Below are 23,268 nucleotides of genomic sequence, written 5' to 3'. Positions count from 1 at the left end.
TTCATCTGTCGATGGACACTTAGGTTGCTTCCATGTCCTGGCTATTGTAAATAGAGCTGCAGTGAACATATGGTACATGACTCTTTTTGAATTATGGTTTTCTCAGGGTATATGCCCAGTAGTGGGAGTGGTGTTTTATCTTACATTTTGTTGCCTTTTTCATTTACCCACCAATATAAGTACATAATCTGAAGACAATACAAGAGTTATTCAGGAAGCTATTTAAAATTGATGAGGAAGAAACTCTAAAACTGCTCCAACAGGAAGTAGAAGATGAGAAAGAAATGAAAAATTAAAGAATAGAAAGGCAGAAAGCAGCCCCATATCAGAAAGAGTAAGAAAAATGTGAAAAATTTAAAAGCTGGAGGCAGTTTTGAGACAAATCGAAAAACAATGTAGAAGATGTGAAAATGCTTTGCTCTGTTTGACAAAGTAAAAATGGATTGTTTTAGAATCGTAGAAAGTGTCACTTCCTTTTAAATATCTCTGTGTTTTAAAATTTTTAACCTTGGACAGTCATTGCTCTCACTAACTTTTTGGTTTTTTGGTGTTAGATTTTGTTAAGCCGTCTTTGTGCATGATGGGTGTGGCACCCACATGGGGTAATATTTATTGGTGTTGGCTTGTTGCAAGTACAGTATACTAGATTGCTTCAGATTTCTTTCATTAAAACAAGCATCCCCAGGCACCAGGACCTGAGGGTGCTGGCGGAGCTTCCCCCTTTCCACGCACATATCTTTATTTTCTTGGGAAAGCACAGAGCTCTGGGTTAGCGTATTTTATTTTTCTTTGCTTTAAGATGTTTCTTTTCTCTTGTTCAGAAGTAAGCACTTTAAAGGATCTTTTTGGACTCGCCAGCAGTGGTAAGCATCTTCTCTGTTCTTGGTATGTGAGTTTAGTATGTCTGTGGGAAGAGATGCTGAATGAATGTTCTTGCCTTTCAGCCCATCTGGGTGCTAAAATATCTCTTTATTTTTAGAGCATGACCTCTCAATGGCAAAATATAGCAGGCTTCCTAAAAAAAAGGAGAATGAAAAGGTACGAATACCTACCTTCCATTTTTCACTTCATTTACTTAAGCTCCTTTTATGTTTCCGTATTGTGAATTTGTGGCATTGAGGGTGTCCTGATGAATTCTTTTTTTCTCCTATACATGGATTTAAAAAAATATAAATTTATTTATTTATTTATGTATTTATTTTTGGCTGCGTTGGGTCTTCGTCGCTGCACATGGGCTTTCTCTAGTTACGGCGAGCAGGGGCTACTCTTGGTTGTGGTGCGTGGGCTTCTCATTGTGGTGGCTTCTCTTTTTGTGGAGTATGGGCTCTAGGCGTGCAGGCTTCAGTAATTGCAGCACACAGGCTCAGCAGTTGTGGCTTGCGGTCTCTGGGGCGCAGGCTCAGTAGTTGTGGCACACGGGCTTAGTTGCTCCGCGGCATGTGGGATCTTCCCGGACCAGGGATCGAATCTGTGTCCCCTGCATTGGCAGGCAGATTCTTAACCACTGTGCCACCAGGGGAGTTCCTGGATTTTTAAAATATTTATTCCAAACCTCATAAGTAGACTTCTTCTCTGTTCTAGCTTTTTTCAAACTGGTTTATTGAATGTCAACTTGGAACCATTGTAAAATGATAATCACATAATGATTCTAACTTAAGCTTGATAGCTCATATGGTTATCTGACTCACATATACTTGGGCACTTGAACTCCTTGCCCTGGATGTTGACTCTGATTTTTTTTTTTTTTTTTGACTCTGATTTTTTAACTCATGCTCTCTAGCTTTTTAGCTGCTATAGATAATATCGAATATTTTCAGGCATATAGCTTTTACTTCTGTTCCATGATTTCCTGGGAGTACAATCTTATGAGTGAACCAAAATATTTATGGCTTTGAATGCATGCTGCCATATTGTTTTCCTAAAGGATTGTAGCTCTTTGTAGTGCTACCAGCAGAAAGTATTGTCTTCACCCCAGTGCAGCCTCACAAACGCTGAGATGCCATTAATTTGGTATTTTTAATTTGGATTTTTTAAAAACTTGAGGTGGAATCTCATCTGCTTTTTATTTGTCACAAAAATTGTTCTAATGAATTAACAAACATGTTTTGAAGTTGCATGCTCTTACAGAATTGCCCCTTGCTTTGGACAGCTTGATGTTTGTTTTCCTTTCCCCTTTTAACCAGGTAAAGACTGAAATTGTAAAGGAGGTGGCAGCTGCCCGGCGGAAACAGCACCTTTCATCCCTTCAGTATTACTGTGCTCTCAACGCGCTGCAGTACAGAAAGCGGGTGGCCATGATGGAGCCCATGCTGGGCTTTGCCCACGGACAGGTAGGGTGATCCCTGTCCCTGAGGCGTCAGACCTAAGCCCGCTGTGGAGAACAGCATGGCATTCTGCTGACGTAGCCTATAGGAGATACTGAAGCATCATCAGAGAAAGAAACACAGGTGCACAGCCTCGCTGGAAATTTCTGAGATTCAGCACTTGGAGAGCTTCCAGAGGGGCTGGGTCATCATTAGTTGGACTTACTAGGCTATACGTGCAGGAAATGATGGCTTTGATCCCAAGACTCCTATGGGGAGGAGCTGGCATGACCCTTTGTGTCGGATTCAAATGAAAGCCAGGCCTGGTCCAGTTTTCTGAGAAGCCGCCGACTCCCAGGTTGGTGGAGCTAGGCCTACAACCCAGGACTCCGCACGATCCTTTGCTGCTCTGCGTGGTAAGGGTCACCCTCAGCTGGGCTGTTCTTTAAGGATACGTTGCTGAGGTTACTGCTGGCACCTTGGCATCTGGGGCGTGGGGAAGTGTTGCCGCTGCCTGCTGAGGTCTCTGTAGAATACTTATCTGGCTTCTCCTCCCATTTCGTGGGCTACGGAACGTTTGTTTGCAGGGAGGCTCCAGTTTTGGGATGGGCCCTTGACCGTGCGGCACTAGCCCTCACCCTCCATCCCTGCCCTGCTTCAGCCCCACTTAGGTTGGTGCCAAAACCTCACTTGGGCATGTGAGAAACACAGCTGGGAACCTTCTCTCAGTTGACAATCTAGGAACATAAAAGAATGTGAGGAAGCAAAATGTTGAGAAGAAAAAAAGCAACTTAAAAAAACCACATGTGAGCATCTATTTTTTTAAAATACATTTTAAAAATACATATATTTCAAAAGAATACAATATCAGTTTCATTCAGGGAAAAGGAGAACAAGAGAGGATCTTTAAACATCTAAGCTCAGCTGTCTGTCTTCTTCATGTGGTTATTTTATTGTTGAGTGATAGGAACACTAAGGTCAGCTTGGTGTCTTTAGAGGTAGTATTTAACTAGAGCAATAAAATCATTCTGTGTCAGCTGAGTAAAGCTGGATTAAACCAAAAACTAGCACTGTGCAGCTGGGGGCTTCAGTCCTCAGCAAATCCTTGGGAGCTCCCCCCGCTTCCTCATAATGGGCACTGTGTCCACACGTGTATACTCGCTCACTCTCTGTCACCCTTCCCTCTCCTGTTGCACCTCTGCCCCTGCCGATGTCCTGGCTTTGTTGGAGAATGCCAGTACTCCTTTGTTGTCTCTGATTAATACCTCCTCTCACATCTGTCCTCCCTGATTGACATTTCTTGCCTTTGAAGCAGTAATTCCTGCTCAGTTAGAGACCCTGAGTCAGGGAGGGACCTGGACTTAGCATCTCAGAAAGATGAACTGCTCCAGGCCTGATGGATCAGTGCTTGGGGAGCTTGGTTGTTTAGAGGAGGGTCTTCACAAGTCCTAAAGGATGGGTTTGATACTGGCTGGTTTCACTCGCTTCCATGGCCAAGGACTCCACCACTTCTCCCAGCCTGGACACAGTTGGGGAGGACAAGACATTGGGTGCAGTAGCACCAGTGTAGCCCCCGTGCCTAGGAAGTCAGAACAGAGCACACCGTCATTGTTGGGTGGTGGCAGCGTCATTTTTGAGGACTGAGGATGGCATGTTTCATTTTTCATATGAAAAGTATGCAGATTTCAAGACAGAAGACCAAGTAAAAGTCTCACCCTGCAGACTTTTTCATCCTGATGAAAACTAGTTCCTTCCTAAAGACCAGGTTGTTGTCTGACACCATGAATCTTTGGGATGATTCTAAAGCATTCGCTGTCCTACTGCCTCATCAGCCCTCTTTAACCAATGCCCATTGAGCATCTACTTTGTTAGTTGATGGTCATATGACCCTAGTGCTTCCTACTGTTCACAGAGGGCCATGAACTCAGGTCTTTGGATGATGTTGCACTGAGTGAGACTTCTCAGCACCACCCACCTTAGTGGAGGTGGTTTGACTCCATTCCTTCCGTGGCCCTCATTAAAGAGGTTTCCAATTAGACCATGATTCAGTCCTCAGGCCTGCATACAAACTGAGGTTTTGTTATCTGTGTACAGGTTCATGAGAACACAAAAATGAACTTTAGTGTCGTATTTACAGGGTAAGTACTACATAATGTGGCTGTAGAAGCCAGTGTCGTATCCCTTCCTTCCATCCGTTCATTCATCAGGTTTCTTTTAGGGATTGCATGAGCCCCTGCCTTAGGCATTTACAGAATAGTAGAGGAGCTAAGACATGGACTTAGAGTATAAAATCCAAGGAGTTAAGGGAGGGGAAAGAGAGAAAAAGCCACCTTGATGTTGTGCACTTAGAAATGTAGAAAGCTTATTTAACGGACCTTGATATTCAACATTTCAGGGACTCAGAATGGCATTTACAGTGTTATCTCTGTATGGTTCAAAGATCATGGGGCCAGAACATCTCCCTGCAGGTATACCTTGCATTAGGATAATCATGATCATTGTGTTTCTGTACTGTGAAAACTAAGTACATTGGTGTACATACTTCCCCAGGGTGTCTGGGGAGCCAGGTGTAAGGAGTCAGAACTGTGCTGGTGACACCTACTAGCCTTCTAGAGGTGAGAGGTCGATCTCCATGCCCACCACCCAGGGCAAGAGCTGCTTCCGGATCAGAACGTTGGGGAGCAGGCTTCGCCCTCCTCCCTCTACAGATACACCAGGGGCTTTGGGAGTCAATCTCAGCCGGTGAGGTGGGGCTCAGCAGAGAGGCAGCAAGTGCTGCCGGCGAGGAGGGGCCAGCCAGTGTCTGCTGCCCCTGTGCTGTTAGTCTCACGTGTCATGAATTCATCGATCACCTTGCTTAGACACTTTTCAGAATATCATAATTATATCTTTCAGATTAACTTTTTTAAGAAGGGAGCAGAGATGTTTTCCCAAAGTATGGACAGCTTCTTATCCTCCGTTGCAGACATGGTTCAAAGGTAATGCCGCACTCCGGTTTGCATCTCATGTATCTTTCCTCACATCCTGCAGCCTGTGTCCTCTCTCCTTGTCAGTGTCTCTCTGAGCCATTACTAGGCCATCAAAGTGCAGCACCAGCTGTTCCCACAGTTTTGTGACTGGGCGTTGAAAGCCCCGGCCACACAGCCTGCTCCCGAGGGCTGGGTCTAGTTCTGTGAGTCGTGCTTCTGCTGCCTGACCAGGCACATCTTGTTACAGGGGCAGCAGGCAGGGCTCCCAGTGGAATCTGGGAGCACAGGAACCTCCTGGTTCAAACGGCTAAAGCATCAGCTAAGAATTCTAGTTTTCCTATCCCTTACGTTGTATCCTGGTGAGTAGATAAATACTGCTGCTCCTGTGCCACTAGGAGGGGTCTTGCTGCCACATTGCTGTGCATCAGCAGCCAGCCAGCCCGAGTGGCCAAGGAACAACGTCTAGTGGTGGCTCTGGGCTCCGCAGTCCTTCCCCGGGAGGTGGACGCCTGGCCTCGCTGCATCAGGGTGTAAGGATTCGGAACCCAGCCTAAACCCAGACGGGTGGCATTTCAAACCACCCCACAGTGCCAGGGGCTTTTCTTTTAGTCCCTACTTCACAGTGATACACTTCAGGCTTTTTTCTTGGCTCCTACACACACACACACACAGACACACACACACACACACACACACACACGCTTTTTTGATTTAAAATAAAAATCTTCGAAGGGAACAATTGAAGGTAGTCGCTTTTCTACCCTGTTCTTTGAGTTCTGGGAGCCTTGGATTAGCTCAGAGTTTTTGAGCCTCCCTGTATGGGTCGGGGAGCAGAGGGGGGACAGTTACTAAAAACTCCCTGGAGTTGTGTGCATGATGTCACGTTGGTTCACATGAGGGCTTTTCTGGGGGAGACAATCCTTACCTTTCATCAGATCTTCAAAGAGGCTTCTCACAAAAGCTGAAGGACCTAAGCGGTTCTGTATACTTTTGGCTCTCTCCATCCACTTCTGTACAGCTTAACTTCTTTTTTCTCATTCCATTCTCTCAGGCTTGGCAATGACAACCCCGTTAAACTAATGAAGTTTGTTGGTGGAGCCCCCGGTCGTTCCATTCAAATATCAAAATAGCCAAAATTAACTTGGACTGACCGCTTGCCTCGGGGTTGCATTAAACAAGACACAGGTAGTATACACTGTGAACCTCTAAGAGGAGAATCTGGAACATACAAGCCCAGTCTCACTCACCTACAGCACGCTTCTGAAAGGAAATGCTGAGGAGCTCACTCTGTAACACACTAGACTCGCTAGCCCCTAGGGCTCCTCCTGATTTCAACATTGGAATTCAGTCCTATCTCCTTTACACAGTGGAGAAGTGGAACAACGCCTCTAGAGTTTGTTTTCTCGGATAGAGGGCCCATTTTGGCAGACTGTGTTTAGGACTGTCACCCAGGCTGTCACCCCTGGGTGGGGTAGCTGTTGAGGCCTCACGTTATGGGGAGAAAGGGCAGCTGCTTATTTCAAGCTAAAGCTTCCAGCTTTTCCACGCCTCAGACCATGGGCAGACGGGCCAGCCAGCCTGCACCGTCTCAGGGCAGTTGTGTGGCTCTCATATAAGGAAAAGCATTGCTCTTGGCTTTGCTGTTGCACCTTGGTACCACCTCCTGGTCACTTTCTGGTCTCCAGTGGCCGTCCCCACCATTCCTGCCTAAACCGGTGGGTGGGGGCCATGAATGACTGCCGTTTCCTTCTTGCCTTTCGGGCTCTTTCACAGGCTGCCAGCACATGCGGCTCCTGAGGATGGGCTCATCTTCTAAAACTTGCATCAGCAGTTCTGAGCCTGGATACCACTGTGTCAACAGAGAAATTATTTAGCTGGGTTCAGGCATTGTCCAGTGGTATTCGTTACGCTCTGTTTGAAAACGACAATCATATAAACACTTTTGGTAGCACAGACCGGAGTCCCTGTGATCTCCAGCTTTCAGAGCCTCGGAGGTGGAGCGTCGTGCCCCCCTGTGTGAAGCAGGAAGCCGTGGGGAGGCTCCACCATCTGCTGTGACGAGTGACTGACCTGACACCTTGTGTCTCAAGCATCCAGGTGGAACTGGAAGCGGAAGCGGAGGAGATGCGGGCATCCCAGCAAGAATTACTTTCTCTTGAGGAAGCTGTTTACACTCCAGACTTGGATGCGGCTGCACCCCAGATCAACAGGAACCTCATCCAGAAGGCTGGTTACCTTAATCTCAGAAAGTGAGAGTTCATTGCCTGCCTCTTCTTCTAAAATCTGTGTTCCCTGGGAGTGGCTAAACACCTGTTACGTGCCCCATCAGAGGGCGGGGGTGTGTGAGGTTGGGTTAGAGCTCCCGCCACGGCGCCCCTCCTGCCTGGGACATAGGAAGTGTCTGGGCCCAGGTCCCAAACTGCACTGAGAGATGGGGCTTGAAACAGTCGTGTGAGTAGAACCCAGTCAGTGCGTGGACTCCAAGACACCACAGGCCGCCCCTCCCTGGTCACCGTGGCCATTTGACATAGACTGCTCTTCACTGTCACCATCCTAGACCATTGAGACCCTTCCCCAGACCCCTGACGGGTGAGAGCAGTGTGCCAGTGACGCAGCACTGAGGCCAGAGTCTGAGGGCCAGGAAGCTTCCAGAATCATCCAGGTTCATACAGACTGAACCCCATGTATAACCCTCAGGTTTCAGATGTTCACTATGAATTAAAGAGGTGCCCAGGTTTGACTGTGCCTGAGAGCAGGTGGGGTTGTTGTCAGGTGCGGTGGTGAGCTCTGACTTTGGTCAGACATCCTGGCCCGGCTGGGCCCCGCTGTCCCGTCATTTCATCTGTAAAATAGAGCTGAAGATTGCACCTACTTCGTAAAGTTGTCACAAAGATTGAGTGAGGTAATTCCTAGCAGGTATAAGCACTCAAATGTTAGCTATTACCATTTTTGGAAATTGTAATTATTGAGGCAGGAAACCTAGTGCCCCATACATAGTTGCTACTCAGTAAATACCGAATCAAATAAATATATTTGATATCCCCCAAATGGAGGATGTGTGAAGAGGAATTGCCAGCTGTTTTCTTACCAGGTTAGAGCCTTTCAAAGGTCTGTAAAGCTCATTGAGATCACAGGCCAAAGGTCTCCTTTAGTTCTGTACAGATAGAAAACTCCACAAGGTTCTGGTTTTATTTGCCAGGAACTAGATTTTTCTCTTGTAAACAGCCCACAGAAGAAGCATAACATTCAGCTGGAGCAAAACCCAATCTGGTATAAAGTGCCCAGGATTCGGGGGTGTGCGCTGTGGCCGGGGTAACCCTGGTGACTAACTAGACTTAGAGCAGTTCAGCTCTGTGTCTTAGAGAAATGATCTTCCAGGTTTTCAGTTCCCGATGGTGATGGACTAATTCCGTTTCCAGATCCCGGGTTTAGAAGCCAGAGACTGGCTGCAGTGGGGGTGGGCGCCCCCTGCCCCCACCCTGGAGTTGGCTGTGGACCGACTGGCCTTTCCCGTCTGAGCAGAGCCCATCAGCTCCCAGCTCGTTCAAGCTAACCTGTACCTCTCCTGCTACTCTTTGCACCTGAATTCTTTTCAGAGAAGTTTTGCTTTAATGTAAAGCAACACATGATTTCTAAAATGCTACCAATACCCATAAAGAGGCAGCAAGACTGAGGTGCCTCTCATGCTTCCTAGTACTAATGAGCTTTTCACAACACAATTCTTACAGTAAAACAGGGCTGGTCACCACCACCTGGGAGAGACTTTACTTCTTCACCCAAGGCGGGAATCTCATGTGTCAGCCCCGGGGCGCCGTGGCCGGAGGCTTGATCCAGGACCTGGACAACTGCTCGGTGATGGCGGTGGACTGTGAAGACCGACGATACTGCTTCCAGATCACCACTCCCAATGGAAGAGCGTAGGCCACACGGGTTTTATGTGGGAGGAAGCAGGTGCAGCGACCCCACTTCTGCCCAGGGCCTGCTAGGTCACTCCTGTGTGCCAGCCCTCCACGGGGGAGGCCCCGTTCGGGTGGTGGTGACCTTTCGGGAGGGTGGTTTTATGTCCTCTTTAAGCCAGCACACAGGACCATATGGAATCCAGCCTGCCTTATCTAAGAAGTCCCAGAGAGGATTTGTGTGTGGCTGTGGAGGAGAGGCGACGTCCATGTGTAAGACGGCAATAGAAGGAGCTGTTTGTCGGCGGAGACTCAGAGAGAGGGGTGGGGCCGTAGCCGCTCCTCGTCTGTTCTAGACAAGCCTTTGTGTCCACATCACGGGGTCGGGGGGCTGAGGGGGAGAGTGGGTGCCTGCCCGAGGAGTCCGCTTCCCCAGCCGACACAGGAGATGTGAACAGGACGTGCCGCTGCAGCAGAGTTATTCGTCAGCACTCTGTCCCCACATCTGCCGTGCGCCTCGGGCCCAGGAGAGGCCATGTTTGCAGAATGGCAGCCGTGTATCATCACAGTAGATCCCATCCCAGCGGGACCCCCTCTCACTTAGAGCAGTGGTTTCAGACTGCTCCAAGGAGTTTGGAGCCCCATGAAGTGCTCCAGGCTTCACCTGCTTGGGGGAGAGGAGTGGCCCCGTTCTCAGTCAGAGCTGCTCTGCTTGCATTTGCTTTCTCTGTTGGGCTTCTGAGTTGAGATTTTATTTAAACAATAGCACGTTCATGGCGAGGGGGCAGCATTGGTATGATGTAGACCATCTCTTCTCCCAGAACGGCAGAGCATTTTTAGACATCCTCCTCCCTCTCTGGGTGATGGTAAATGACCTGGGAATGAAGATTCTGGGTTCTAGTCACACACAGTCCCAGGCTGTTACGTAAGTCCTCTGGGCCTTGGTTCCCTCAGGTAAGAAATAGGGATGAAATCCATGTTCCCCGCGTCCTACAGATGAGATGAGGAACACAGGGACTGGCACGTGTGGAGTGGAGTCCCTGTAAGAGTGACGCCTCCGCTGAAGGAGAGCAGTATTCTCTGTATCTTACTCCTGAGTGACGCCTCCACAGAAGGAGAGCAGTATTATCCGTATCTTACTCCTGAGTGACGCCTCCGCAGAAGTAGAGCAGTATTATCTGTATCTTACTCCTGAGTGACGCCTCCGCAGAACTAGAGCAGTATTATCTGTATCTTACTCCTGAGTGACGCCTCCGCAGAACTAGAGCAGTATTATCTGTATCTTACTCCTGAGTGACGCCTCCGCAGAAGTAGAGCAGTATTATCTGTATCTTACTCCTGAGTGACGCCTCCGCAGAACTAGAGCAGTATTCTCTGTATCTTACTCCTGAGTGACGCCTCTGCAGGAGAGCAGTATTATCCGTATCTTACTCCTGAGTGACACCTCCGCAGAAGTAGAGCAATATTATCTGTATCTTACTCCTGAGTGACGCCTCTGCAGAAGGAGAGCAGTATTATCCGTATCTTACTCCTGAGTGACACCTCCGCAGAAGTAGAGCAATATTATCTGTATCTTACTCCTGAGTGACGCCTCTGCAGAAGGAGAGCAGTATTATCCGTATCTTACTCCTGAGTGACGCCTCCGCAGAAGTAGAGCAGTATTATCTGTATCTTACTCCTGGCCCGCTGCATGCAGATACTCAGTCACTGAGGTCCGGGAAGCACTTACTTAGATGTACTTTATTTCAGGGGAATAATCCTCCAGGCAGAAAGCAGAAAGGAAAATGAAGAGGTAAAGGTTTTGTTTGTTTCACTTCTGTTCTAGTATAGTGGGTGACTTTGGGATTCAGCAGGTTTTTTTCATGTCATCTACAGTGGATATGTGCAATAAACAACATCTCCAGACAGATCTACCTGACTGACAACCCAGAGGTAATTCACAGCTGCCCTACATGCGTCTCAGCTCTTTTCTCAATGTGAAAGGTAAGCGTCCACCTCTTGCAACTGAGCGTGTCTTCCTCTGGATTTTTAGGCAGTCGCTATCAAGTTGAATCAGACGGCTCTGCAAGCAGTGACTCCAATTACAAGTTTTGCAAAAAAACAAGAAAGCCCTTGCCCCAGGTAACTAAAGGACAGAGAAAAACTAGCTTTTGTGGATCCAAACTGTGTATTAGGGGTTTCACCCATACTAGGAATTTCATCCTTACAGCAGCGTGGTGTTCAGCCCTGTTCTACAGAAGCAGTAACTCTGACCAGGAAAGGGTAAATACTTTGCCCATGTTCACACCACAAATGAGGGGCCGAGTCAGAATTCAAAGCTGTCTGCTTTCAATGTCGACCTCCTTCCCCTGGACCATGCAGCTGCAGCCTGAGCACACAGGACATGCATTGAGCATCCTGCTAGTCAGGGGTTCTCCCCACATTTCGTATCAGCATCAACAAAATTATGGAACCAAAACAAAATTTTTTTTAAATAAGGAAGAAAATCACCTTTTATGTGTCCATGTTATGGTGCAGGCCTTATCATATGTGCATTTATTTCACATATATATTTTTCATATTTCCACATTTTTCATAATTGTTCCTTTACACACTATTCCATCATTTATTATTATTGACTATTTGAATATTTAGGCTGCTTCCCCTTCCTTTGTTTGCTGTTGTCGTTTATAGTGAGCATTTTCACACATACGGCTTTCCTCGTTTTGAATGCTGCTTTAGGATTTATTCCAGGAATGCCATCTTAATGGGAGTTTCCATTTGATTAAATAATAGAAGGCTGTATTATCTGTTATGCTAATGAAAGCATGGCATCACAGGGCAAGTTGAAATCATGACTGTATTAGGCCTCCATCTTTAGTGGCAAGGTAGAAAGAATCCCGTTACATGTTTTACAGATATTGTCTAATGACTCCAGAAGAAAGTTGTCAGAAAGCTCAGAGTGGTTGAGTAACTTCCCAGGGTCTCAGTGCGGTGCAGCGTGGAGCCAGTGCTCGCACACCCAGCCCTGGGACGCCAGGAGGAGCGGCCCGAGAGAAAGCAGAGAATAGGCTGAGTCCGATGGTGAAAGAATTAGGTGCCCTGCTGAGGAGCCACAGGCAGGGGAACAGAACTGCAGGCTTTGACAAGAGGGGAGGCATAGTCAGAACCGGCTGGAAAGACTGCTGGGCGGCACCTTCTGGGAGACAGCGGGCGGGGCCGGAGAAGGGAGGGCAGCGAGGCCCCACGGGAGGTCCCTGTGGTAGTAGCTGTGAGACAGAGCATGAGAACCTGAGCAAAGGGGTCAAAACGGGGACGGGGCAACAAGGCTGAGAGCACTCCGGTGCCATAATTTAAGGGCGACAGTTTACACAAAAGTAGCATGCTTACTAAGTGCAGCTTTAAGGAAAGCACTTTATAAATGGAAATGGAAATACAGATCCGGCCAGTGGGCTAACCTGTTGGCATTGTACTGGGTAAACGTGTCTGTCTTCTCTCTGTAAAGCCACACGAGTGTTAGAGGGACATAGTGGAGAACACTGCACTAGACTTGGAGTTAGGAGACATGGTCTTAATAACAGCTCTGCTCTGAACACAGCTGGATGTCCTTGAGCGGGTCGTCAGCACTCGGGGCCCCTGGCTCCGCAACTTTGTGATGTAAGATGAGAGAAATCAGACCACCTCCAAGGCCTCTTACAGCTCTAAAATGCTGTCTTTCTGAGGTAATCAGAAGGTGTGACTGGTTTTCTAAAAAAACAGTCTGCAGCTCAGATTTATTTATTCAGTAACTGATTTTTCTCCTCTGTTCTACAACAGAATAAGTAAATCACATTCTTAGAAAGGAGCCCATAGAAGGGATACAGAAGAATCCCTAGAAAAAAAATGACTGTAGCCAGACAGCTGAATCAATGCAAAGATTGGAAGGGTGACAGATGTGGCTGCCAGGTGACGGCCCCAGAGCAGTGGAGGGGCGGGGCAGTCTCTCTCTCAGGGTCAGCTCATTAGAATAAAGAGGTGTTTTGATGACAGTGGGAGAATGAAGCAGAGAAACTCTGTTCTTGGGAACAAACTGCTGTTCACGTCCAAGCAAATTTCATGTGTGGCCTTCCCTCATTCTGCAGTTACTTGTATCTAATATTCATTCATTTATCCAGCTATTCAACAGATGTTTGTTGAGTGTCCAGTATGTGTCCAGGCGCTGAGCTAGATCATGAAACTTACAGACTTGTAGGAGAAGACAGGCAAAAGGTAAACAAATACTGAGTTAAAATACAGGAAAGCACTATTACGTTAAAGATGAGGGTGCTGTCATGGAGAATAAGGAGGAGACCTATTTAGGGCCTGTCTATAGAGATAATTAAATTGAGAAGTAAGAGATGAGAAGTAGCCTCTCTTGCAAAGAGCCAGAGGTAGTGCATTCCTGATCCCAGCTGTGGAGGCTGAATGGCAGAGAAGAGCTTGGTGTCTTTCAGGAACTGAAAGGAGATCACTAACTAGACAATGGTCGGCAAAGGGAGGTCATAGAGCAAGACGAGGTTGGGAGGGAGGGGGGCAGGGACAGATCATGAAGCAAGTCAGGGCAGGGGTTTGGGGAGCTGTGGAAGGGTTTTAGAGGTAGGGGTGTGTGAGAGAGAGAGCGAGAGAAAGATGATCCACTTCACATTTTGCAAGATCAGCTCTGGCTGCTGTGGAGGACACACAAGGCAGAGCTGGGCAAGCAGGTATCCAGTGAGCGGTCTGTAGCAATAGTCCAGGAGAACACGGTGGTGTCTTAAACGGATCATGGCAGAGGAGATGAAAAGTAGGTGGACTGGGGACTTACTTTGAAGGCAGAATCTGTAGGACGTTTGTTATGTGAGATGTGAAGTGGAAAGAAAGGAACAAACAAAGGATGACCACAGTCTGGGTTGAACACCTGGGCAGTTGGTGGTGATACCAACCATGATGACACCACCATGAAGACCTGAAGAAGAGTTGGTAGTATCAGGAGTTCAGTTTACGACATAAGTTTGAGACGCTTGTGAGACATTCCAGTGAGTTGTCAAGTAGTCAACTGATATAAGTCTGGAGGGCAAAGAAAATGTCTGGGCTGAGTCTCTGAATTGGGAGCCCATCAGCACGGAAATGGTGGTAGAAGAGGTCAGCTAGGGAGAGTGTAGAGGGAGGGAAGTGGAGCCTGGGACAGAAGTCTAAAGAACTCCAACATGTGGATTAGAGGAGAAGAAGCCTGCAAAAAACACTTAAGAAACAGCAAAAGAGTAGGAGGAAAACCTATAATGTGTGGCATCAGCACAAACCAAGAAAGGAGAATTTCAAGGAGGAGAGGTCAATCATGTTAGATGCTTTGGGAGACCAAACAGGATGATGACCCCAAAGTGTCCACTCGAGTTGGTGACGTGCAGATCACAGGTGATGCTTTAATTTGCATCATTTCCCTCCTCTGTTCAAAGAGTCTTCAGCGGCCACCTACATGCAGAGTCAAGTTAGACCTCACCCGATGGCGTTAACAGCCCTCTACAGCCTGGCCCCGTCCTGTCTTCGTTGTGTGATCTCCCCTCATACCCGCTGGGGAACCAAAATCTTGGGACTCGCTTCCTTCCCTTGAAGCTTCTACTCACACCTTCCTCCAGTGCTTCACTTGCTATATCATACTCCTCTCTTAAAGACTGGATCATATAGCAGATGTGATTCATTTGGGTTACTCAGGCAGCATAACACTGTGGGAAAGCACTATACTGGCAGTGAGGAGACCTCAGTTCTTAATCTACCTAACTCACCAGATAACTGAGTGCCTTCAGGATTACTACTCAGCTTCTCTAGAGGCCTTGGTTTCCTTTTCTGTTAATAACTGAGGTTAAAACTAAGCATCTCTCCTTGCAGTGACCGTCTACCATTCTGTCTATTGTGCTTGTATCCATTTTCCATTCATTATGCTCATTCGTCAGATGATATTATAATAGTTCCATACAACCTATTTAGTTATTGACATACTTGAGAAATTTGAAATACTGATACACAAAATATCAAATGAATGGAAAGATATTGAGAGTCTTCTTATGGTTCAAACAATGTAAGAAATCAAAATACTTTTACATGATTTGCCCCTCAAAGGTTTTTACACTCTAGCTGAGGAGAAAAGATTATAAACATGAAAAGGTTAAATTACAGCATTCTGACACTGGAAGAGAAGAAACATGGAGGCACGTGATTAATTACTACATACCGTGCTCTACTTTTACGTGCCACAATCTCAAAACAGTACATGTGGGCACAGTGCTCAGGAGGCACATAGAGATCCAAGACTGTCCTCGTGGCTTACTGAGAAGAACCACAGGACTGCAGAGGAAGGAGAGGGTCAGGCTGGCTTGAAAGGCCTAGTGGATGAGTGGCGATTTGAGCTGGTGTTTGAAGTGCAGGAGAGAGTTAGTGAGCAGCAGACCTGCGACGGAGTTGGAAATGAGAAGCACATGTGTGTTTGGTGTAGCTCTAGTGGAGGATGCATTAAGGGAGGGGAGAGGGAGACCTTCAGGAGAAAGGACAGCCAGGTGGTTGAATGCTAGGCCAAGATGTATGATTCATTCAGCTCACGTTTCTGAGTGCCTACTATGTACCAAGTAATAAATATGATTTAGCTATAGCTCCTGCCCTCAAAAACCTGTCTCAAAGGGAGAAAGATACAAACAGGAAATTAATAGGTAATACAGTAAGTAGTCTTAATGCAGAATGCTGTGCACCAGAACAAGCTATAGGTAATGTGGAGATCTGAGGGATTTTAACCATGGACGTGAATGACATTTTACGAAGATTTATTGGTAGAGTGGGTTAAATCTTCTCCCTTATCTACTTGTAAAAGTTACATCGGCATTCAACAAGTATTCATTTGATTGTAAAAGCTTAAGGTTAAAAGGGATTAAAAAAAATTTTTTTTTTCCTATTTTGTACTCCAGCCAGAACATGAAAAGTTCAGAGGTGGAAAATGACAAGATTGTTCCCAAAGCAGCAGTCATTATACCTGAAGCTGAACAACTAATTGCACCTGGAACACCTATTCAGTTTGACATTGTACTTCCTGCTACAGAATTCCTTGACCAGAACAGAGGGAGCAGGTATGGGCTAAGGGGGGTTATCTCTGGGAGAACTGAAAATAAATTTAACGTCTCATGTCCCTACCCACCTCCAGAGACTATCACCTTCTGACTTAGAGTTCAAGTGTCATGTGTCCCTTTAACTGAAACTGTCAGGATGTTTGACTCTGGCTATTCCCCTAGGCGTATCAACCCTTTTGGTGAAACTGAGGATGAGACATTTCCAGAAACAGAAGGTAAGTGGCTAGTTCTGTGTACTTACTCTTTCCCCGGCACAAAATGACCAGGGCCATTGAAATAAGATGTGAAGTCATGTTCCAAAGAGCTTTGACTTGAAATATGAATTGAAATTACGATCCACAGATGTGTGTTCTCTGTGCAAACTCACTAGGACACATGCAGTTAGGACCGTCCTGGGATAAACACTAAGGGAAGGCTGACAGATTTCCTGCAGCTGTCGTACCATCAGCCACATCCATACCCTTTTTGTAGCTCCTGCAGAGAAATGCTGCCAAATCTAAATCTGCTATAACATTACTGCAAAACAAAGTCCAAGAGGATAAAATCTGGGTGAGTCGTAGACATGCTATTTCATTTTAGAAAACCAAAAACACAAATAACTCATTCTTAAATTTGAAGATGACATGAAAAAAAAAATGGTATTTAATTTGTTCAAATTCAGATTCTGATTTTTGTTGTTTGATTTACATTCTTACAAGGTACATAAGAACATACTCAGTAGAGCTGACCATAACCTGCTACTCCAAAGAGCTACACTTCCCAGCCAAGGCAATTTAGAAGTGCTGGCAAGACCTCATTTTACCACAGCCTCTCCTTGACTGAAGCCTGAGAATGTCATTAGAATGAAATGCCACTTATTTAAATTTAAAAGTAGGACTTGAGAACTGGCATTCCTTACAGCTTTAGGTAAAAAAAGAAAAAATGATGTTAATAGGCTCTGCATCAAATCTGACTCTCTGCTTATATCTAGCTGACTTCTCACACAGTCCACAGTTTTTTAACTGTCTACACAAAAAACGTTCTAACTTGTAAAAATTAGCTTCATATGGGAGTAACCATTTATAACATATCAATTATATTTTCCTAATTAAGTTTTTTTAACCCTTATTTTTTAGGGGCAAGGATACTCATAGAGAGGACAAGTGAAGAAAAAGTAGGCTTCTTAGTTTCAAATGGTGAATAAGTGAATTACTGTTCTTACAGAAAAAAAAAAAAAGATCTTTTAAACCTTCTTCATGATCTTCCAGTTGTGGCTGCTGTTATTCAGTTTGTCAGGTTACGTGCCATTATCAAGAAGCCAGTACTGTCAGCTCACTAGCCTCAAATAAGCTAATCAATAGGTCTGCAATCTCCATTAGTTTATGGAATGTCACCACTGCCCTTCAGTAAATGATGTGCATGAATTGAATGAAACCCAACATCAGGTCTTATTTTCTTCTATAAGAGGACTTTATCAGCGGGCCAAAGTAATGAATGAGTTTTCTGTTGTCTAGTGGAAAAGCTCTTATTTTCAGAGAAAAGGTAAGATGCATATACTGCCACTTACACGTAGTCAACCTAGAGTTTTCATGCTAGAAGGATGTTCATGTGGTTTCATTTTATACATGAAGAAAAAGAGGTACTTTTCTAGTCTAATGAATAGTTCCAAACAGACAAAATATGGACAATAGGAGATTCAGAGCTTTGGCAATTTGTGGCTTATATAAAAGCAGAGTATTCAGAAGTTTTGGTAGAAAGCCCTCCAGAAAGCAAGGCAAACCCAGGTCTTCAGCCTGTTCTCAGATCAGCACATGTGCCTCTGGTATGCGCATCGACAGGCAGGAAGTGAAATGATCCTGAGCAGAAAATGCTCTCTTGCAGATTCTCTTTTGCAACAGATGTTTATAGTTCGGTTTTTGGGATCAATGGCAGTTAAAACAGACAACACTACTGAAGTGATTTACGAAGCGATGAGACAAGTACTGGCTGCTCGGGCTATTCATAACATCTTCCGTATGACAGAATCCCACCTGATGGTCACCAGTCAAGCTCTGAGGTACATTCAGTTCCGTTTTCAGATTTTCTTACAGCTTCGACTGATTCCCCTTTGAAAGCACGTTTAACCATCTAGAATGTTCACAGTAGAATTGTTTGATTAGATTAAGTAAAGATGCTAGTCATGTTTCTGCTCTGTTTTTTACATTTTGGTTTTATAAGATACATTGGCTAGAAGAAGTGCCCTTGAAGACAAGAGCTGGTATTTTTAGCAACTGGTATCTTTAGTGGTGAGTGAATTCTACCCTGTTGGGCGTAAAGATGCCATCACTCGAGAGTTACTCTCTGTATCTCAGAGCTTGCAAGTGGAAGGGTTTTTGTTTTTTCTCTTCCATCTCTGAGAGTACTATTTATAAAAATTAAAAACTATGAAAACAGAACAGGAGCCTGCCTGAGGTAACTAGACCACCACAAGGAAAATCTGATTAATATTTGTTGGGCTGAAAATAAAGAAGCCAAGTCATGTTAACTACATGATTTGGGGTTTCAAGTAATAAGATCCGTATGAATGATGGCAAACAACAGTCAAGCTGTGGCTGCCACGGGCATTAAGACCTGTGCTGTACAATACTGTTGCTACATGTATCGCTTGAAACCTAACTCGTCTGAATTGAGAAGTGTTTTAAGTGTAAAACACATACCAAACATTTAAGATCTCATACTATCCCCCCAAAAAAAGAATGCAAAATAATTTTAAAATTAATAATACACCTAGCCGGTAATATTTCCAACCTATTAAAGTGTATTAATTTCAGCTGTTTTCACTTTTTTTGATGTGGCTGCTAGAAATTTTTAAATTACATATGAGGCTTACACTAAATTTCTGTGGGACAGCAGCACTGCTTTAGAGCCTTACTCCTGACTTTGGCATTTATTAGCTGTATGAACCTGAGCAAGTTACTTAACCTTTGTGCCTCGGTTTCTTCAGCTATAAAATGAAAACAACCATATCCACGCCCCATAGTATTGTCATGAGGAATAAATGAGTTAATTCAGGTAAAACATTTACAGCTGTGATGGGCACATAGAATGTACTCAATAAATGGTAGTTTCAAAAAAGTTAATTAGTACTTCGGCAAAAATCAGAATATAGTTTCTTCCATTTATTAAAATCAGTCCTTTTCATTTGTTATAAACCTTTTACTGAGAATGAGGTTCTTATGAATAAAACCTTATATTTATTTAAAGATTTTTCTCTAAGGATGTCCTGGACCTTTCATAGGCATTGAAAGCTTTCATAAGCTACAAAGCTTATGATAATCTTTCTTATAATCACCACCAAAAAAGATCAGAGTAAATATATGTAAAAGCAATGTGAAAAACCGTAGTACATCAAATAACACTATCCCCAAAAGTGCAAAGACAACCCACAGGATGGGAGAAAACATCTTCAAATCATTTATCTAATAAAGGTATAGTATCCAGAATATATAAAGAGCTCTCACAAATCAACACAGAAAAAACCCAGTTAAGAAATGGATGAAACCCAGTTAAGAAATGGAAGAATGTCTACTTGAGTTGACATTCCTCCAAAGATATGTAATTGGCCAACAAGCACGTGAAAAGATGCTCAGTGTCGTGAGTCACTAGGGCAAAATGCAAACCAAATCCAGAACCACTTCACACCCACCAGGATGGCTATGGATTTTTTTTTTTTTTTTTAAGAAAGTAACAGGTGTTAGTAAGGATGTGGAGAAATTGGAACCCATTGCTGGTGGGCATATAACATTGTTCAGTCACTGTGGGAAATAATTTGGCAGTTCCTCTATAACTTAAACATAGAATTCCATTCCTGGGTAGATACCCAAAAGAACTGAAAACAAGTGTTCATATAATAGTACTATTCACAGTAGCCAAAAGGTAGAAATAATCCAAATGTCCATCAAAAGATGAATAGATAAACAAAATGTGGTATATACATACAGTGGGATATTATTCAGCCTTAAAAAGGAATGAAGTACTGGTACATATTACAACATGGATGAGCCTTTAAAACATTATGCTAATTGAAAGACAGACACAAAAAGCCACATATTGTATGATCATTTATATGAAATATCTAGAATAGGCAAATCTATAGAGACAAAGCAGATTAGTGAGAAGCTGCCAAAAGCTGAGAAGAAAGTAGAATGGGAAGTGACTGCTTTAACAGGTATGGAGTTTCCTTTTGAGGTGCTGAAGATGTTCTGGAACCTAGATAGTGGTGATGGTTGTACAATGTTGTGATGTGTTAAATATCAATAATGGTAAATTTTACCATACATATCCTTGTATGGGAATTCATGTTTTGAGACAATTTAGAAGTCACACAGAAAATCAGATCTTAAGCAAATCCAGGTTACCTGATGTAGACAGCAAACTTAAAAGTTACTCACAAAATATGATATGAATGGTTTAAATCTTCATTTATAGAAAAATTTTACAAAATATTTAAAGTTATCCCAACTTGAGGGAAATTGTTGATGATGCAAATTTTAAAAATCATTAAATTCATACTCATTAATAGGGACATAAATAAAAATTTATTTATTTAGCTTTGTAGCTTAAAATTCCATACACATTTTCTCATTTTCTTAACCACCTCTTTGAAATATGGAGGTTCTTATCCCAATTTTACAAAGCAGTTGAGAGAAGTCAGGATGACTTACACAAGATCATAAAGTAAGTAGACAGGTTGGAATTCAGTCTTAAGCCCTCTGATTATAAACACCATGCTTTAAAAAGTATAACTGCATACCTTTCAAATTGTAACCATTTGGGGGGGACAGCTTTATTGAGATATAACTTACATACTGTACAATTCGCCCCTTTAGAGTGTTTTTTAGTATATTCAGATTTGTGCAACCATCACCACAAACAGTTTTAGAACATTTTCATCATCCCCCCAAAGAAAACCCATACCTGTTAGTAGTCATTCCCTTTTCCCCTGCAAGCTGCTCAGCCCTAGCCACTAATCTTGCTGTTTCAATAGATTTGCCTATTCTGGACATTTCATATAAACAGAATTATAACCATCTTTTTAACAGATTCTTTGCTTTCACTTATGAAACTTATAGCAAATCAATAATAATTTATATACACAATACCATGTGTTAGAAAGTAGAAATTTTTACCTATATATAAAATAACATTAAATTCTCTAATGCAGTTCATTTTCTCAGAGACACTGATGATGCTTAAAATGTTGTTAAAGAATTCATGTAGAATACCTTCTTAAAGTGACTCCTCCTGCACCCAAACCGATAAGGGAATAGTTTTGTTAAAATCCCTTCACTGTTGTCTCACCTCTACCCCATGTTTTAAAAAAAAATGGTTAAACTTAGAAGTATCCATTCATCCAGTACTTTAAGGGAAACAGACTGATAGTGCTGAGATGGAGGCTGTACGGAATAAGATCCATCCACATTAATTTTCTGGAGAATTTTCTAGAGAATGATAATGCAGCCTTTTTGGATAAGCACTAAAATACTGTGAAAGTCTCTATTTGCTATCATCTTCCATTAAAGATACCCTGAGGTTTAACTACACAGGTTCAACAAAGGCAGAAATCATGGCACATGTTCCCTTTGGATCGTCACATGGAGCAATCTCACCTCGCCCTCAACTAGGTCTTATATTTTCATATTTCGAGGGGTTTTGTGTGATTTTATTCTGAACTTGTACAAACTCATCTAAGGATATAATTTTATCCAACATTTGTGATACAATGAATCTCTTAAAATTTCAGGTTGATAGATCCTCAGACTCAAGTAACAAGGGCCAATGTAAGTACCCTCATGCATGCTAATTTCAGTGATTACTCCTTAATTCATCTTTGTAGCCACCTGAAACACAAAGTAGGCACTTAGTAAATTTTATTTGCCAAATTAAATGTCACTAATAGTGCACTTTTTTCATGACTTTTGCCATGGAGAATGATCTTGTCTGTTTTTTTAATTCCAGTTTGTTGTGTGATATTAGGTCTATTCCTGTTTTTTTTTAGTTTGAACTCACCAGTGTCACCCAGTTTGCTGCTCATCAAGAAAACAAGAGACTGGTTGGCTTTGTGGTCCGCATGCCCGAATCCACAGGCGGAGAGTCCCTGAGCACATATGTTTTTGAAAGCAACTCAGAAGGAGAAAAGGTATTGTTATTTTCTTCATCTTAAGATTCCATAATATTTCAGCTCAAACAAAGATACTTAAAGGGTTATTTTACACAACCCCCCTGGATATTTAGTTGACTGTTCTTCAGGTCCCCATTGAGTAGTTTAGATAATAATACCTCCAGTAAGGCCCCACTGAAAGAAAACTGGAGTATAATATCCTTATGGAAAATATATATCAACCAAAATAGAGTGAATGAAGAACTTTAATGGTGAAATGTAAGTGTTTAGTAGAGATATCAGGAAATGTTTAAAGCAGTTCCCCTCAAATTTATTCTTTTTTAAAAAATTAAAGGAAAAGTTACAATGGAGAAAATCTGTTCTCAAGAGAGCAAACCAAGGAAGCAGATGTCAGGAAAGTACATCTAAACTGTTCTTTTCTTTAGTATGAAAAACTGCATTCACTACTTAGAATTAATCAAAATGAATCAACCCTTCTTTCAGGAAGTATCTGTTTACCACTGTGTATGAACGTGCAGTGGTTAAATATGGTTAAGAGAGAAAGGAAAAAAGTATCCCGGTAAGAACTTTAAACGATTTAATACCTTCAGTTTTCACTTAACCTGGATATTTTTTGTACGCACAAACCGGCAACAGGCGACCAGGACAGGTGGACGCTAGTGTTCAGAGCCCTGTGTGCTGAGTCTTCTACAGCCAGGTCCTCTGTCCCCACGCTGACGTGAGCAGACAGTGACCTCGCCGTACTCTCATAATCACATTTCTTTCTAAAATTCTTCATCCTTTTCTGCCTTTGCCAAACACTACTTTTCTTGTCTTTTGCAGATATGTTATGCTATTAATTTGGGAAAAGAAATCATTGAGGTTCAGAAGGTAAGG

At 43.6% G+C, this 23,268-nt stretch overlaps 2 protein-coding genes across 9 annotated transcripts in view; one reads left to right on the top strand and one right to left on the bottom strand.

Moving 5' to 3' along the window:
* APPL2 (adaptor protein, phosphotyrosine interacting with PH domain and leucine zipper 2) overlaps positions 1-23,268 on the top strand; it is a 51,185-nt gene that overhangs the window by 25,511 nt on the left and 2,406 nt on the right. For 6 of the 7 annotated variants that reach the window (XM_036867307.1, XM_036867310.1, XM_036867306.1 and 3 more), the window contains 15 exons: positions 822-863; positions 980-1,038; positions 2,184-2,330; positions 5,199-5,281; positions 7,363-7,521; positions 9,001-9,189; positions 10,918-10,960; positions 11,044-11,100; positions 11,201-11,289; positions 16,095-16,253; positions 16,416-16,468; positions 18,114-18,288; positions 22,015-22,051; positions 22,270-22,410; positions 23,215-23,262. In XM_036867307.1, the coding sequence (XP_036723202.1) occupies positions 822-863; positions 980-1,038; positions 2,184-2,330; positions 5,199-5,281; positions 7,363-7,521; positions 9,001-9,189; positions 10,918-10,960; positions 11,044-11,100; positions 11,201-11,289; positions 16,095-16,253; positions 16,416-16,468; positions 18,114-18,288; positions 22,015-22,051; positions 22,270-22,410; positions 23,215-23,262 (1,481 nt within the window). The remainder of the gene's footprint in view (positions 1-821; positions 864-979; positions 1,039-2,183; positions 2,331-5,198; positions 5,282-7,362; positions 7,522-9,000; positions 9,190-10,917; positions 10,961-11,043; positions 11,101-11,200; positions 11,290-16,094; positions 16,254-16,415; positions 16,469-18,113; positions 18,289-22,014; positions 22,052-22,269; positions 22,411-23,214; positions 23,263-23,268) is intronic. The other variant, XM_036867308.1, reaches the window with a different exon arrangement.
* WASHC4 (WASH complex subunit 4) overlaps positions 3,190-23,268 on the bottom strand; it is an 85,766-nt gene continuing 65,687 nt past the window's right edge. The window contains exon 34 of one of the 2 annotated variants that reach the window (XM_036867300.1): positions 3,190-3,882. The gene's annotated coding sequence lies outside the window, so the exon portion shown is untranslated. Of the gene's footprint in view, positions 3,883-18,340; positions 18,360-23,268 lie in introns of those variants that run through there. The other variant, XM_036867301.1, reaches the window with a different exon arrangement.

Source organism: Balaenoptera musculus, chromosome 10 (assembly GCF_009873245.2).
Source record: "Balaenoptera musculus isolate JJ_BM4_2016_0621 chromosome 10, mBalMus1.pri.v3, whole genome shotgun sequence".
Classification (NCBI taxonomy): Eukaryota; Metazoa; Chordata; class Mammalia; order Artiodactyla; family Balaenopteridae; genus Balaenoptera; species Balaenoptera musculus.
The sequence above is the reverse complement of the archived record's forward strand: the minus strand, read 5'-3'. Positions and strand labels throughout refer to the sequence as shown.